The sequence below is a fragment of the Helobdella robusta genome (genome assembly GCF_000326865.2).
Source record: "Helobdella robusta unplaced genomic scaffold HELROscaffold_43, whole genome shotgun sequence".
NCBI classification, from domain to species: Eukaryota; Metazoa; Annelida; class Clitellata; order Rhynchobdellida; family Glossiphoniidae; genus Helobdella; species Helobdella robusta.
In genome coordinates this window covers 1,453,072-1,467,014 of record NW_008705028.1, presented here as the reverse complement: position 1 = coordinate 1,467,014, position 13,943 = coordinate 1,453,072, and the positions used below count along the sequence as shown (strand labels likewise).

The 13,943-nt window shown below is 34.9% G+C and overlaps 3 protein-coding genes across 3 annotated transcripts in view; 2 read left to right on the top strand and 1 right to left on the bottom strand.

Annotated features, from left to right (window-relative positions):
- Positions 1-2,337: 2,337 nt before the first annotated feature.
- HELRODRAFT_193162 (hypothetical protein) lies at positions 2,338-8,452 on the top strand. Its single transcript, XM_009025811.1, has 12 exons — positions 2,338-2,408; positions 3,310-3,487; positions 3,680-3,747; positions 4,089-4,186; positions 4,493-4,759; positions 5,079-5,153; positions 5,266-5,366; positions 5,856-5,955; positions 6,196-6,266; positions 6,461-6,530; positions 6,859-7,070; positions 7,683-8,452. The coding sequence occupies exons 2-12, from the start codon at positions 3,354-3,356 to the stop codon at positions 7,741-7,743; spliced, it is 1,257 nt and encodes a 418-aa protein (XP_009024059.1). The 5' UTR covers positions 2,338-2,408; positions 3,310-3,353; the 3' UTR covers positions 7,744-8,452.
- Positions 8,453-10,235: 1,783 nt separating this feature from the next.
- HELRODRAFT_177665 (hypothetical protein) lies at positions 10,236-10,604 on the top strand (the record flags this gene model as incomplete). Its single annotated transcript, XM_009025810.1, has 1 exon — positions 10,236-10,604. One exon carries the CDS (start codon positions 10,236-10,238, stop codon positions 10,602-10,604), a length of 369 nt encoding a protein of 122 aa, XP_009024058.1.
- A 1,095-nt stretch (positions 10,605-11,699) lies between these two features.
- The window catches only part of HELRODRAFT_177664 (hypothetical protein), a gene marked incomplete at both ends in the record, with an annotated part of 3,781 nt that continues 1,537 nt past the window's right edge, over positions 11,700-13,943 (bottom strand). The window contains 4 exons of the mRNA XM_009025809.1: positions 11,700-11,745; positions 11,907-11,968; positions 12,457-12,553; positions 13,082-13,147. Of these exons, the coding sequence (XP_009024057.1) occupies positions 11,700-11,745; positions 11,907-11,968; positions 12,457-12,553; positions 13,082-13,147 (271 nt within the window). The remainder of the gene's footprint in view (positions 11,746-11,906; positions 11,969-12,456; positions 12,554-13,081; positions 13,148-13,943) is intronic.

The window sequence follows — 13,943 nt, the reverse complement described above, 5'->3', positions numbered from 1 at the left end:
CCTGCAGCTACTAGAACTGCTACATCCTGTCTGCACACTGGACAGTTTGATCTACGTTGGACCCATTCATTCAAACAGCTGTTATGAAAGGAATGCTTGCAAGGCAGTTGACAAACAAACGTATCTTCAGTGTAACATGACAAGCAGATATAGCAAGTGTCATTTATAAATTTATCCTTACAATACGGTAGCTTGACCTTTTTAGTAAATACATCAGTAGTATAGACAAGATCCTTATGATAAATATTGCCGCTGAAATGTTCACCAGTGTAGGGTGTAGTAACTAATGAATTGTGTGTGGGTAGAGTTTTGTAAAACTGTTCCTGCATATTTTTCATCAAATTATATTGTTCTTCTTGCGTTAAGGAACGAAATCTCTTAACCCATTCCATTTCATTAAATGGCTTGTCAGCTGCGATAAATCTAGACAATCCCATTATATCTTCAGTTGAAAAGTTGCGGTAGTTGGATTTCTGCAGAAAGTCCGTGCAAAATTGATGCAACATAATTTTTTTATTAATCACGAATTTTCCTACGTGATCTAATACAGTTTTATGTATTAATTTATTTGAATGATACCCCTGACCTTCAGACGAATTCATTTCTCTTCTTCAAATAAACTGATGCCGATGAATTTACAGAAGAGGTGTTGATCGTAGAGCTTTCAAGATGCGAATGTAGAGCTGGGCTATCATTGCACCTATTTATAGGAGGGCTCGTGAACAAAAATAATCTGTCTTTGTTTCAAATACTTCAACCAAAGAATTATTAAGAACCGGTTGTAAAATTGCTTCATTAGTGACGATAGGAATAAAATTATCAACAAATTCAAATTATATACATAGCGCAAAAATGTTCACATACAAAATGATCTGCATAAAAATGGAGCTCATTAGGACAAAATTCATTTGAACATAAAAACCTATATTTATTTTCAACGTTTGAAATTATCTCAGTTCTTGACCATGTAGTTAATGAGTCGAGTTCTGATTGGATGGTGTTTGTGTTAGATGATAGGATGATAAGGTAGGTGTCGTCAGCGTATTTGATGATGTGATTAGAGCTATGAAAAGTTTTGAGAGTAGAAGCATTGATGATAAAGGTAGATGGTCCAAGGACAGTACCTTGAACTACGCTAGAATTAATAGGTAGAGTAGATGAAAGAGTAGAGATAAAGAAAGTTGAATGACTCCTACTAGAAAGAAAATGTATTATAATATTGTGAATGTTGTCAGGTAGAGGAAGAGAGGCAAACTTATTTGAAAATGAAAAGTGGTTGAGAGTGTCAAAAGCTTTAGAAAAATCGAAAGCAATAAGATAAACATGATTATTATTTTCAAGGAGAGATGTTATTGTGGGAGTAAGAGAGATGATGGCGGATGTAGACGAACCAGTAGGGCGAAATGCAAACTGATCTTGTAATAGCGGTTTGATGGATGGATGGTTGAAACATGAATAAATGAATGACTTAACGATGAATTTTTCTAGAATACGTGAAAGTATGGGGGTGATAGATCTTTGGTGATAATCTATTGGTGATGATGGGTATTTTGTTTTAGGAATAGGATGGATTGTGCTGTATTTCCATTCTGATGGGATGAATGAATGCATTATAAGCAGTGATTGTAGAGTGAACTTAAGGTGCTGGAGATGAATGGAGCGATGAATGGAGCGATACACCATGCTGGTAGACCGTCTGGACCTGTACCGGATGGACAGGCCTTCGTTAGCATGTGCAGGACGGAGTATGTGGTAAATTGTTGATGTTGACGACTGTTGACTGTTGTTGTTTTTGTTGGTGGAGTTTTGTAAGACGGGTCGGTTGAAATTGAAGCAAAGTGGGTGTTGAGTGTGTTGGAATCAATTTGATGTGAGGTTAACGTCTTAAATGATTTGTCAGAGCCTCTGATCTTGTTGACTTGGTCCCACATGGCTGCTTCCACGCTTACTATTAGTGAAAGTTTCTGAGTTGAAGTTGATGATTATTAATGTATTTGGTGATCGCTGCGGCTTTGAGGATGGATCTTGATCTCATGAATTTATTTTTTTGGCGATATTTGATGGATGGGCTGATGAATGGAGAATCTGATCGTGATGTTTGATGCTGGGTAGTACGTGTTGTAAGTTGAGTTGATGATTTTATCAAATTTATCAAAACATATATATATACAATATATATCCATACCCATGGATGTATTATATATATATATATATATATATATATATATATATCCATGGTTCAGCATTTGACAGAGCAGCATATAAAGAATAAATTAAAATAAAAATTTTAGAGATCATTTTCATTAACTATCTAAGTTCACTTTTAAGTTTATTTATACTTTAACTCAAAGCCTTGTATTTCAAATCTCACGAATAGGGATCGCATGGTAGGCAGAAAGAGGAGGGTGCAGTTAGTTAGTAAGTAAGTATACTTTGGCCAGTTTGGCTTCTTCTTTTTATTTGGTTTGATTGAAAAATCTCAGGATTAGGACTGATCTCGTTTTTGCCTTTTTTTTATGGTTTAGAAATAGATTCTAAGACTAATTTTGTGGCTCTTTTCTTTGGAACTCTTCTCTACCCTACCTCCTTCTATAACTACTTCTCCATCTGTTTGCAAAATTCACGGAAGAATGCTGTTGAACATTGCGGAAATAGCGCTTTATAAACTGATTAATTAATAGATTAATTGGGTGGCTGGTTGGCTGACTGACTGACTGACTGACTGACTGACTGACTGACTGACTGACTGACTGACTGACTGACTGACTGACTGACTGACTGACTGACTGACTGACTGACTGACTGACTGACTGACTGACTGACTGACTGACTGACTGACTGACTGACTGACTGACTGACTGACTGACTGACTGACTGACTGACTGACTGACTGACTGACTGACTGACTGACTGACTGACTGACTGACTGACTGGCTGGCTGACTGGCTGACTGAATGATTGATTTAATTTAATTAACATGATTGTTAATGTTTAAATAACAGACTTTATGAATAGATTTTTTTATCAGGTAAAGATAACCAATAACAAAAATAAAATCATAATGATGATAAATAGATAATAATAATGGAGCAATAATTAAATAATATTTATAAATTATAATTTATATCAATATCTTAATTCTTATAATAATGATGTTCCATATGTTATATTTATATTAATTATTAAAATAATAATATAATATTTTTTCATTATTAATTCTTTAAGACCCTTTCTGTATGTGTTTTTACATTATTAATAAATCAAAACTACCAGATGTATGATTATTATATATTATTATATATAATACAGTCCTTCGTAGTTCTTGGAGGGTAATTCACAAAACGTAGAATAAGATGGAAGGGGTTTCTACAGCAGCTGAGAAGACTTTCGTTCCGTGGGTCGAGAAGATGGTTGACGTGCTGCAGTCGAGATGTGAAGAGGTTGGCACGTGCACTGGATTCCTCAGAATCATCAACCTTGGCACTGGGTCAGCTAGGTTTTTGTTTTTTTTTTTAATTTTCGTTTCGTCCATTTTATTATTATTTTCGTTTTTCTATTTGTGTTAACAAAAACTGATTTTTCATGAATGGTCGAAACTACATTATCTGTAACTCATCTACTGACAGTTATAATTTTTCCATTTCTTTCATCATTCTATTTGATATTCACGGTTTTTCAGTAATGGAGACGACAGCAAGGCAGACCGGTTTACAGTTACATTTCCATACGGAGGGCAACACTTGAAATGTTAGTTGTATGTACATGTTTCCAGTTGACATCACATTCTATCCTTTCAAGACAATGCACCTGTTAAGTAATTAGCATTAGCATTTGTTATCATTTGATTGTTTGTATGCTACTTAGTAACGTTGGACAACTTACTCTTTACAACCATCTGTTGTTACTCAGACTTGCCACCTTTTTTATTGTTTTTTTTTGTTTTGTTTTTTTGTTTTTGTTGACAGACTTTTTGTTGTGACAGTACTCAGTGAAATTCTGAGTAGATTTGAACGTCTCGGATGCTGTATGCCCTACTCTACTTACCCATCCACCACCACCCACTCACCCACCAACTTACACACTCACAGGGGAGGTGATCTTCAATGCCAACTACCCCCACCTACCACCTGACTTCATCTTCATCGGGGAGGAGGAGTCATTCTTTCCAGAGATGGATAATTTGAAGGTCGGCCAATGATTGTCCGAGTTTTTTTTACTCTTTGGTGTTTGGCGTCTGTTTTATATAATTTGGAATTATTGTATTAGCCATTTGTTCATTGTCTGACTGGGATTTACACTTCCTGATTAATTTTATTAGTTTTTATAGTCAAAGATCCATTAATTCTACTATAATTATCTTGAATTGTATATTTTTAATATTAATGGCATCATGGAAATATTTATAATGATGATGCTAGTGTAGGCTGCAGTGATATTTAATGATGATGGTGTTGGTGGTGAATGGTGACGACGATAACACTGAATGGAACAGCATCTGTGCAACTGGAATGCAAACAACCCTGCCATGTTGTTCCTCGTGGTGAGGGAGCTGGTGGGTGAGTACAGGGATCATCATCTGAGGCTGCTGGCTGGCTCCAGGCTCGAGTTTGAATACAACTCACTCATATCCGATGAAGCGCTGACGACGACGAAGGGAAGTGCTGCCGATGATGATGATGACGATGGTGGTGGTGATGATGATGATGATGAGAAGGGGTCCAAGATGGCGGTGGAAGTACATGTTGCTGAAAATGAGGAGGTTGTTTGATGATGTGGAGTAATCTTCGTTATCAGTTTCAGCCCATTATAAGTTATTATTATTATTGTTGTTGTTGTTGTTGTTATTATCGTTACGAGTCATCATCTGTTATCTTCAACTGGTTGTCATCGTCAATTTTATGTCATGTGAACTGTTTCGTCTTTAAAGTAATCTCATGCCTCGACCCAAAACTGTATAGTTTTTAATATATTGGACGTCTTTATTAATAAGGACATAGAGCAAAAAGATATGTTGTGGTATGTTGATTACATAATTACGTATGGCATCCGCCAACAGCAGTTTCCAAATGTTCTCACAGGGTCAACTCGGCCCAGTTCAGTTCATGGTCCGCCTACCGGTCAACTTCAAATCTCTTCCTCCTGTTTTCAATGAAGTACGTTTGCCCTTCGTCGTCATGAGCATCTTCAGATGTCTCTTTGTTGTTTGTTGGTTGTTTGTTGTCACCATCTCATGATTGGAATGAATTCGACAAACATTGATTGAAGGAGAACCAAGGTGAAGACAAAGTGCTGATACTGGTGACGTTTCAGTCATTGGAGGGGGGCAATGTACGAACTCAGAAGTGTCTGTCACCAAGAGTTGAAGCGTTAGCTACATTCAATCAATCAATCAATCAATCAATCAATCAATCAACTAGTTCAATCAATTAATTAGTTTGTAAAGCACTATTTCTGCGATGTTCAACAGCGCTCCTCAATGAATTTTGCAAATAGATGGGTCTTGAGATCGGCTCTGAACTTCGTTCATCAATTTCACGTGGTTTTTGTTGTATGGAAAAGTTACATAAGGCCTTCTAATACTTTGCATCATTTGGAGAATCACATGCAGCTTTGAAATTTGGTGTCAATTTTTTTTATACAATATTTAAATTAACGCACATGCATGCACGTACACAGAACTAAATTTCATAGAACCATAACCATACAACCGAAAATACGAAATAACAAAATCACACACGCACGTACAAAATTGCACACATACATACTTACATACATACGTACATACATTCATACATACATACATACAAACAAATAAATAAACACACACTCACACACACACACACTTGCAAAAACAGAGCATTCAGTAAACTCGGAGGCCTACCTCCGATCAGCTTTCCACATGAAGGTTGCATCAATGATTACATTTCGTCCATAACACAACACGTCCAGAAGATGGTTTGTATGTTCCGTTCGTTCGCTTGTTCGTTCGTTTATTCGTTCGTTCTTTTGTTCGTTCTTTCGTTCGTTCGTTTGTTTATTTATATTTACTCACGTGTTTGCAAAATAACTTTTCGGATTTTAAAAATTAGGCAAACATATTTTTTAATTAACTCGAAACAATGCTCTGGAAATTAAATAAACTTAAATTAAACCAATTATAAACTTGAGAAACGAAAATGATTGACTGACTGCCAGGTTGATCAGCTGTGCGAATCATTTGAAAGAAGGAGGGAATACATCAGCCATGCTGTATCTCTGCTAGCCAGGTTCATCACCTATGCCTCCTCACGTCCCTTTGTCTTTCACTGTCTAGATCTCTCCACTTTTGTGTTGTCTCTCTGCCTCTTCATATTCGTCTCTGTCTATCTTTTTTTTTCTCCGTCTGTCATTTTTGTTTAATTTCTGTGTTTTTAGTGGTTATTATTTTTCCTTTATCGTCAGCATGATTATCACCACCCAGTCACATCATAGAGTTTGATGCTATAACCTTCTGGAGGGCTGATTTCTTGTTTGAAGAAGATAATGGTCACGTGCTTGTTACTGGTTGGTTAGTTTGTTGGTTGGTTGGTTGGTTGGTTGGTTGGTTGGTTGGTTGGTTGGTTGGTTGGTTGGTTGGTTGGTTGGTTGGTTGGTTGGTTGGTTCAAATAGATTTAGATTTCACTTGCTCAGTTATAATCCTGAATATCATCACCAACGCATACCAGCAACGCAACAATACACCATAACAAACAAACCACAACAACAAACACACCACAACAACACATCACAACTACACACCATAAAAACACACCACAACTACACACCACAACTACACACCACAACCACAAACACACCACAACAACAAAACTCAACAACAGCACACCACAGCAACAACACCACAACACAAACCACAACGAACGCCACCTCATAAAGTTGACCTGCCAATGAAATTTCCGAGCGAGCAGCCCATTCTAACCTTCATCTCCACATGCAACCTCCACTCGTCCCTCGTCCAGCCGATGCAGAAAGTCAACAGATCGTACCCCTTCAGTCCGAGGTGGTCGACCCATGAAATGGTTACCAGACTTAGGTTGTCTGTTTTGTTTGTGTATGTGTCTGTATTTTTTTTTTTTGTGTGTGTGGTGTGTTTGTTTGTGTGTGTATTGTTGAATCTATACTTTATTATGCTTTGTTTCGTTTATGCCTTGCTTAGTTTAACTTGTGATTTATCTTTTCACTTTGGGTTTAGGGTGAGCCATACAAGCTCGTAAGAGCTTCTGGTTTTTTCCAGCTTTGGCTAGATAAACTATCTTTATCTTTTATGTGGTGTGTGTGTGTTTGCGTGGTTTGTTGTGCTTTTGTTTGTGTGTTGTGTTGTGCGTTTTTTTCTTTGCGTGTATGAGGCACTCGGAACCAACTTTCCACAAACTCATCATGGTCTGTCTGTACTACGTAATGGTTTGTATGTGTTATATAATGTATTGTACGTGGACAAACGTCTGTAGCAGCATATAATAGGCAGAAAATCTCGTTGGGTTGAGTTTACCCAATAGCGACTTTTTAGTACCCAAACAAATAAGGAACTGTTATAAAATGAGACTGCAGACAACTGACGTCAGATGTGTTACGCTGTTGCTGTTGTTGTATGAAATATATTTTTATAAAATTAATCCATTACGAATTCTTTCTCAAAAACCATCAGGCAGTACGTTACTGAAAGGCTTCCCGGAGTTGATAGGGATCTCAATGCTCTTTCAACATAATACAACCTTTGGTTCATATCTTTTCTCTCTCTCTCTGTCTCTCTCTCTCTCTCTCTCTCTCTATATATATATATATATCTCTTTCTTTCTTTATCTTTCTCCCTTAGATCCATTTGTTTGTTACTCGAAGTTTTATTGCAATCTCGCCATTCTCAATTTCATCATTTGTAATTCAAATCGTAATTTCAATTGACAAAAATTCATGTTTGCGATATCTGCATAGAAATATATTAATTACACAAACATTTTTATGTAATGATGTATATATTTAAGTGTAATTGTATGTATTTATATGTAGTGTGTACAACACCTGTGTTAATGTGTGTACGTTTTCTATGTACACAAAGGTAGAAATCGTATTAACGAAATCATGCGAGTTTATGTTGCTCTGCTGTGTTGTTAAACGATGTTGAATTGTTTACTTGTTGTCGTTCATTCGTTAAACCTTAATTTTTTTTTTATGTAAAATTCAATATTTGTTTTATTTCTAGATTTTATATTTATAGGCTAAAGTGAACTTAATTCATTCTGTTATTATGTGAACGTTTGCTTGTTCAAATTAGTTTAATTTAAAATTTTCGCAATGATTCTTGTTGACTGGGTTCGTAAATTAATTTCTCTAGAGTTGCATTAAATCTAGCACCACGGTTAAGCACCTACCGGCTAAATAATGGTTATGTATCAAATTATAAAATCATTTGAACAGTTATATTTCCTTGGATTCTTTTCATTTTTTTTGAGTAGTTCTTACTATACATAACATGGAAATGTATGATTTGGTAACAGAAATTTAGACGTTTTAGAATCGATTGAACAGTTAGTTAAGTTATCGCTGATCCCGTAGTTTAGAAAGATCGGTTAAAGATCACGATGAAGGCACGAGAAAGAAGAAAGAGGACTACTCAACTTCCTGAGCATGAAAATATATAATTTGTTATGACATATTCAGACGTTTTGATTCATAGTATCTAGAATTGACCAAATAGCTGTCATTTTATTGGTTACGTCAATGACATTTTTATTTATTAACATTTCGCAATAATGAAATAACTCAAACTGGCCTACTGAGAGGTTTTCAAGTACTTTTTTCAAGTACTAGTACTGTTATCTCAAATGCGAAAGACAAGGGACAGAGAGAACACTAAACAGTAAAACAAAAATTAACTCCTACTTCCAAACAATGAAAAATTCAATCAAGTATGGTAGTTTTCTTAAAATTTTTAGCTATCGATATAATTTAAAAAAATTTGCACTTGAAAAATTTCAAGTACAAATAGTATAATACTAAGTACGAGTACAAGTATTTAGTTTCAAGGACAAGTACTTGAAATTGGTTCTCCAGTAGTACTCGAGTACCACATCACTGCTGATCTAGGACTTTTTTAATGAAATCAGAAAGCCACTTGCTTGCACACCGTTTAGTTTAATATTTGAGTGAACAAGACAAGTTAATCGTACATTTTTTACTTAAAAAAATAGACAGGCTATAGATTTTTTAACATTAGTGAAAATGATAAATTAAAATTGGTGTGTGTGTGTATGTAATGTAGAAGTGTGTTTGTATGTGTAGTATGAAAATTAATAATTGATTTATTGATGCAATAAAAAAAAAGCTAATAAGAAACAAGCGGTACCTTTTAAATTTAAATGGAACCTTTGATGAAAAACAAGTGGCACCTTTTAAATGGAACCTTTGATAAGAAACAAGAGGCACCTTTTGAATGGAACCTTCAATGAGAAACAAGTGGTACCTTTTAAATGGAACTTTTGATGAGAAACAAACTTTTAAAATGGAACCTTTAATGAGAAACAAGTGGTACCTTTTAAATGGAACCTTTAAAACCTTCCATATTTTTCTATCGTATCGAACTTGGAAGCTCCGCAGCGCAAAACTTTTTTAACTTCAAAGAAAACTTTTGTAAACAAAGTTTTGCACTTTTTGAGAAACAGTCGATCGAGTTTTATTACATAATTTCAATTTAATTTATTTTGATTAAATTTATTTAAATTTTATTCAATATAATCATTTTATTTTATATCTCATTTATTTAAGTATTATTAATTGCAATTTGATTTGTTTTTCACTCTTGTTTTTCTCTTTTCTGAATAAAAAAGTCAATTAACTTTAATTTTTAAAAATAATTTAATTTTAAATTTTTAATTAATTAACTTATATTAAATTAATTAAATTTTTATTTAACTAATTGAATTTGATTAAAAAAATGTTGGTTTGGTTTTATAAAATAATTTTTTGGAAAAAACCTGGTCATGAAGTTCACAATTGACTGAAATGACTATCATGATATAAATGAATAATATTTATTGAATTAAATAAATTATATAAGAATTATTCAATAATATTAAACACACAATACTAATTAATTCCTAAAAAAATTATAATTGTTGAATTTTTAATGAGTAATGTTAATGTGGAATGTCTTGCAAGAACACTTACTTAGAATAACAAACAATTTAATTATTTAAAAAATAAAATGTTCTCTCCAGTGCTATTTTTAGTTTGTTGGCTGGTTGTCGACGTCTGCCCTCATTCGTCATGCCCTAAGAAGTGCACTTGCCACCAGCAGCACATTCAACAAAATGACATTCATGTCAACGACAACAACTTGCTAATGAAACGCAGTGGCAGCTATGCAAACAATAACATTCTAGATAACAACAATAATAATTACAACAACAATAACCTGAAAGTTATTACCAACAACAATGTGAATGCATTGACCTACCAAGAAGTCCCAGCAGAAATACAACTAACCACCTTGACAAGAGTCATCTGTGTCTCAATTAATATGAGCTCTGTCAGTAGGAAGTTCGCTGGTTCAATTCCTCCCACTGGCCACTAAACTGTCAGTTCATCTGCATTTTTGTTTGCTCGTTCTCATTTTTGCTGCTTGCTCGTTCTCAATTNTGTTTGTTCGTTCTCATTTTTGTTTGCTCGTTCTGTTTGCTCGTTCTCATTTTTTGTCATTTGTTGTCATGTTCAATGAAACACTTGTCATTTTCAATTTAATCTTTTTTAGGAGAATGTTGCTATTAGCATTAGTTGAAATTGGTTTCTATGGTTGGGTCTTATGGGGTGGTAGATTTTGATGAATGAATGAATAGATGAATAAATAAATGAATGAATGGATGGATGGATGTAAGTGAATGAATGAATGAATAAATGGATGAATGATTGAATGAATGGATTTAAATGAATGATTGAAGGAATAAAAATAAATAGACCAATAAATGAATGGATTTAAATGAATGATTGAATGAATGAATGAATGAAAATAAATAGACCAAAACATGAAGTAGAATTTTTTTCAAAATATTATAGCAATAAATAATAAAGTAGATGAGGTGGAATACTGAGGCACTGCTATAATTATCCTCTGATGGATATTTATAGTGCAGAATGGGAGTAAAGTGCCAGGTAGGGATTTATTGATAACTGTTCTCGCTGGGCATTGGTGGTCTGACCAGCATCTGCAACAAGGGGCATGAAATGACGTGATGATGTAAATCTAATGATGAGGACGACGACGATGATGATGATGATGATGACGATGATGATGATGATGTTGACGAAGATGAAGATGATTCTCATCATCATCATCTTGATGATGATGATGATGAGAAATTTTGATGGCTGGCTGTGTAGTAGTAAAGTGTGTTGGTTCAGTGCTGTTGCTGGCTGTTATTTAGTTCACTGAAGATTGATGGGCCACTCACTAGCTTTATTGGAAAGATGTTTCTAGATATGTACAATACCTCCTTTGCACGTGCACACACACACACACACACACACGTTTCTACTAGGTTATCCATTTAAAATATATTATATATTATATATATATACAGATATATATAATATATATATATATATATATATATTATATATATATAAAATATATTATATATATACAGAGCATTTAAACCAATTTGTTGGTTTGCTAGTAGGTCAAGTTCTCCTGATATAAATACTGGATAACAAGTTGTCTGTGTTTGGTGGTTGTTGTGTGTTGTTGTATTGTTTTTTGTGGTTGTTGTAGTGGGGTGTGTTGTGGCTGTGGCTGTTGTGTGGCTGTTGTTGTAGCGTGCGTGGTTATGGATTGTTAGTGTGTGGTTGTGTGTGTGTTATTGAGATATATTGTTGTAACTTTGGCATGTAGCCATGATGTACTGTGTTCTTTGTATATAGTTGTTGATGATCTTGTTGTTTCTGTTGTTTTTGTTGTTGTTGTTGTTGTTGTTGTTGTTGATGATGATGCAGATGTGTTGGTGTGTGATAATGGATTTGTGTTGTTGTCGTCATTGAAATGCCATTGGTGTTTCCTTCTTTATGTTTTTCAAGTGTTGTTGTTCTGTTAATGCAACTGATGTGTCGGTTGGTTGATGATAGCTGACGATGACTCCACCATCTATAATTCAGACATGGGTTAGGTAAGATTAGGAGTGAATTTCTCAAGTGGCGTGTAACATTTTTTTTCAAGATTATTTTTTCGTGTAAGCCTTAACGCGAAGTTAACGAAAAGTTTACCATAAACAATATGTAACATGACAAGCCTGATGGTGAACATGGCATGATGAACGTAAAGATGGATATAACATGACGAACTTGATGGTGAACATGACATGATGAACGTGATGATGAACATGACACGATAAACCTGATGGTGAACATGACATGATGAACATGACACGATGAACCTGATAGTGAACATGACACGATGAACCTGATGATGAACATGACATGATGAACCTCATGATGAGCAAGGCATGATGAACACGGTGATAAACAAAAGGACTGATAATAATGGCGTAATATTGCAAATTATAAAAATTAAGACGACGAAGATGGTGAACATACTGATGTTGAACATGATTACGATGAACATGACATACTTGATGATTACGAACGTGACAGTGAACACAATGATAATAAAAACAATGATGAACATGGTGGTGGTGAACAAGATGATGATGATGATGATGACGAGGATGATGATGATGATGAAGATGGTGAACATGCAGACGAGGCAAGCTGTTGGCGTTTGTATTGACGCAAAATCAATTGAAATATTTATATCAACACATTTACGTTGCTGTTCTCATTGTTTTGATTATGATGATGATGATGACGATGATGATGTTGGTGGTGGTGGTGTCTTTAAATTAGGTGACTTAAAAAATGGTTGTTTCCGATGACGATGATGATGACGATGCTGATGGTCAAAACGACTACAATGTTGTTAATGACGACGATGATGATGAGAATGGCGATGATGATGATGGTGATAAAAATGACGATGATGATGATGATGATGACAGAGACCTGAGTGTGAACAACCTGACGAGTTGGCAGAAGGGGGCATTGAAGAATCTGCTGCATCTCAAGTTTCTGTTAGTTGTAGTTGTTGTTGGTGGTGGTAGTTGTGTTGTTGTTGTTGGTAGTGGTAGTAGTCGTGTTGTAATTGTTGTTAGTGGTGGTAATGGTAGTGGTGGTAGTTGTTGTTGGTAGTGGTGGTAGTGGTGTTGTTGTTGGTGGTGGGGGTGTTGTTGTTGTTATTGTTGTTGTTGGTGGTGGTAGTTGTGTTATTGTTGTTGTTGGTGGTGGTGGTAGTTGTGTTATTGTTGTTGTTGGTGGTGTTGTTATTGTTGGTGGTGGTGGTGTTGTTGTTGATGGTGGTGGTAGTAGTGATGTTGTTTGTTTGTTTGTTTGTCTCATTGTTTGTCAGTCTGTCCGTTCGTTCGTTGGTACATTGTCGTTATTCATGTCTGCGATGTTTTGCTTGTTGTTAAGTTGCATGCATTTGTTAATAATTAATAAAAATTAATAATTATAATTAATAATAATAATAATTATTATTATTATTATTATTCTATTGACATTCTTCAGAGGATCGCACTGGGATTAAATGCTTTGTTGAACTAATAGCATTTTAACTCTCTTCTGAAATCTTTTTCTGGAGCAATTTGCTTCAATCTTGTTGGAAGATCATTCCATACCATGGGCAGAGCAACAACACCTGTCTCCCAGTTTTGTCCAGTTGTTTTGAGCAGTTGTTTTTCACGATAAAAAACGCCTAGCTAGATTAAATAATTATTGATCCAATAGGATAAGGTAAACCTTGTGTTGCTAATGTGAATTGGTTCAGTGTAGATTGCTGCAGAAGAATGTATGTCAACCGTCTTAT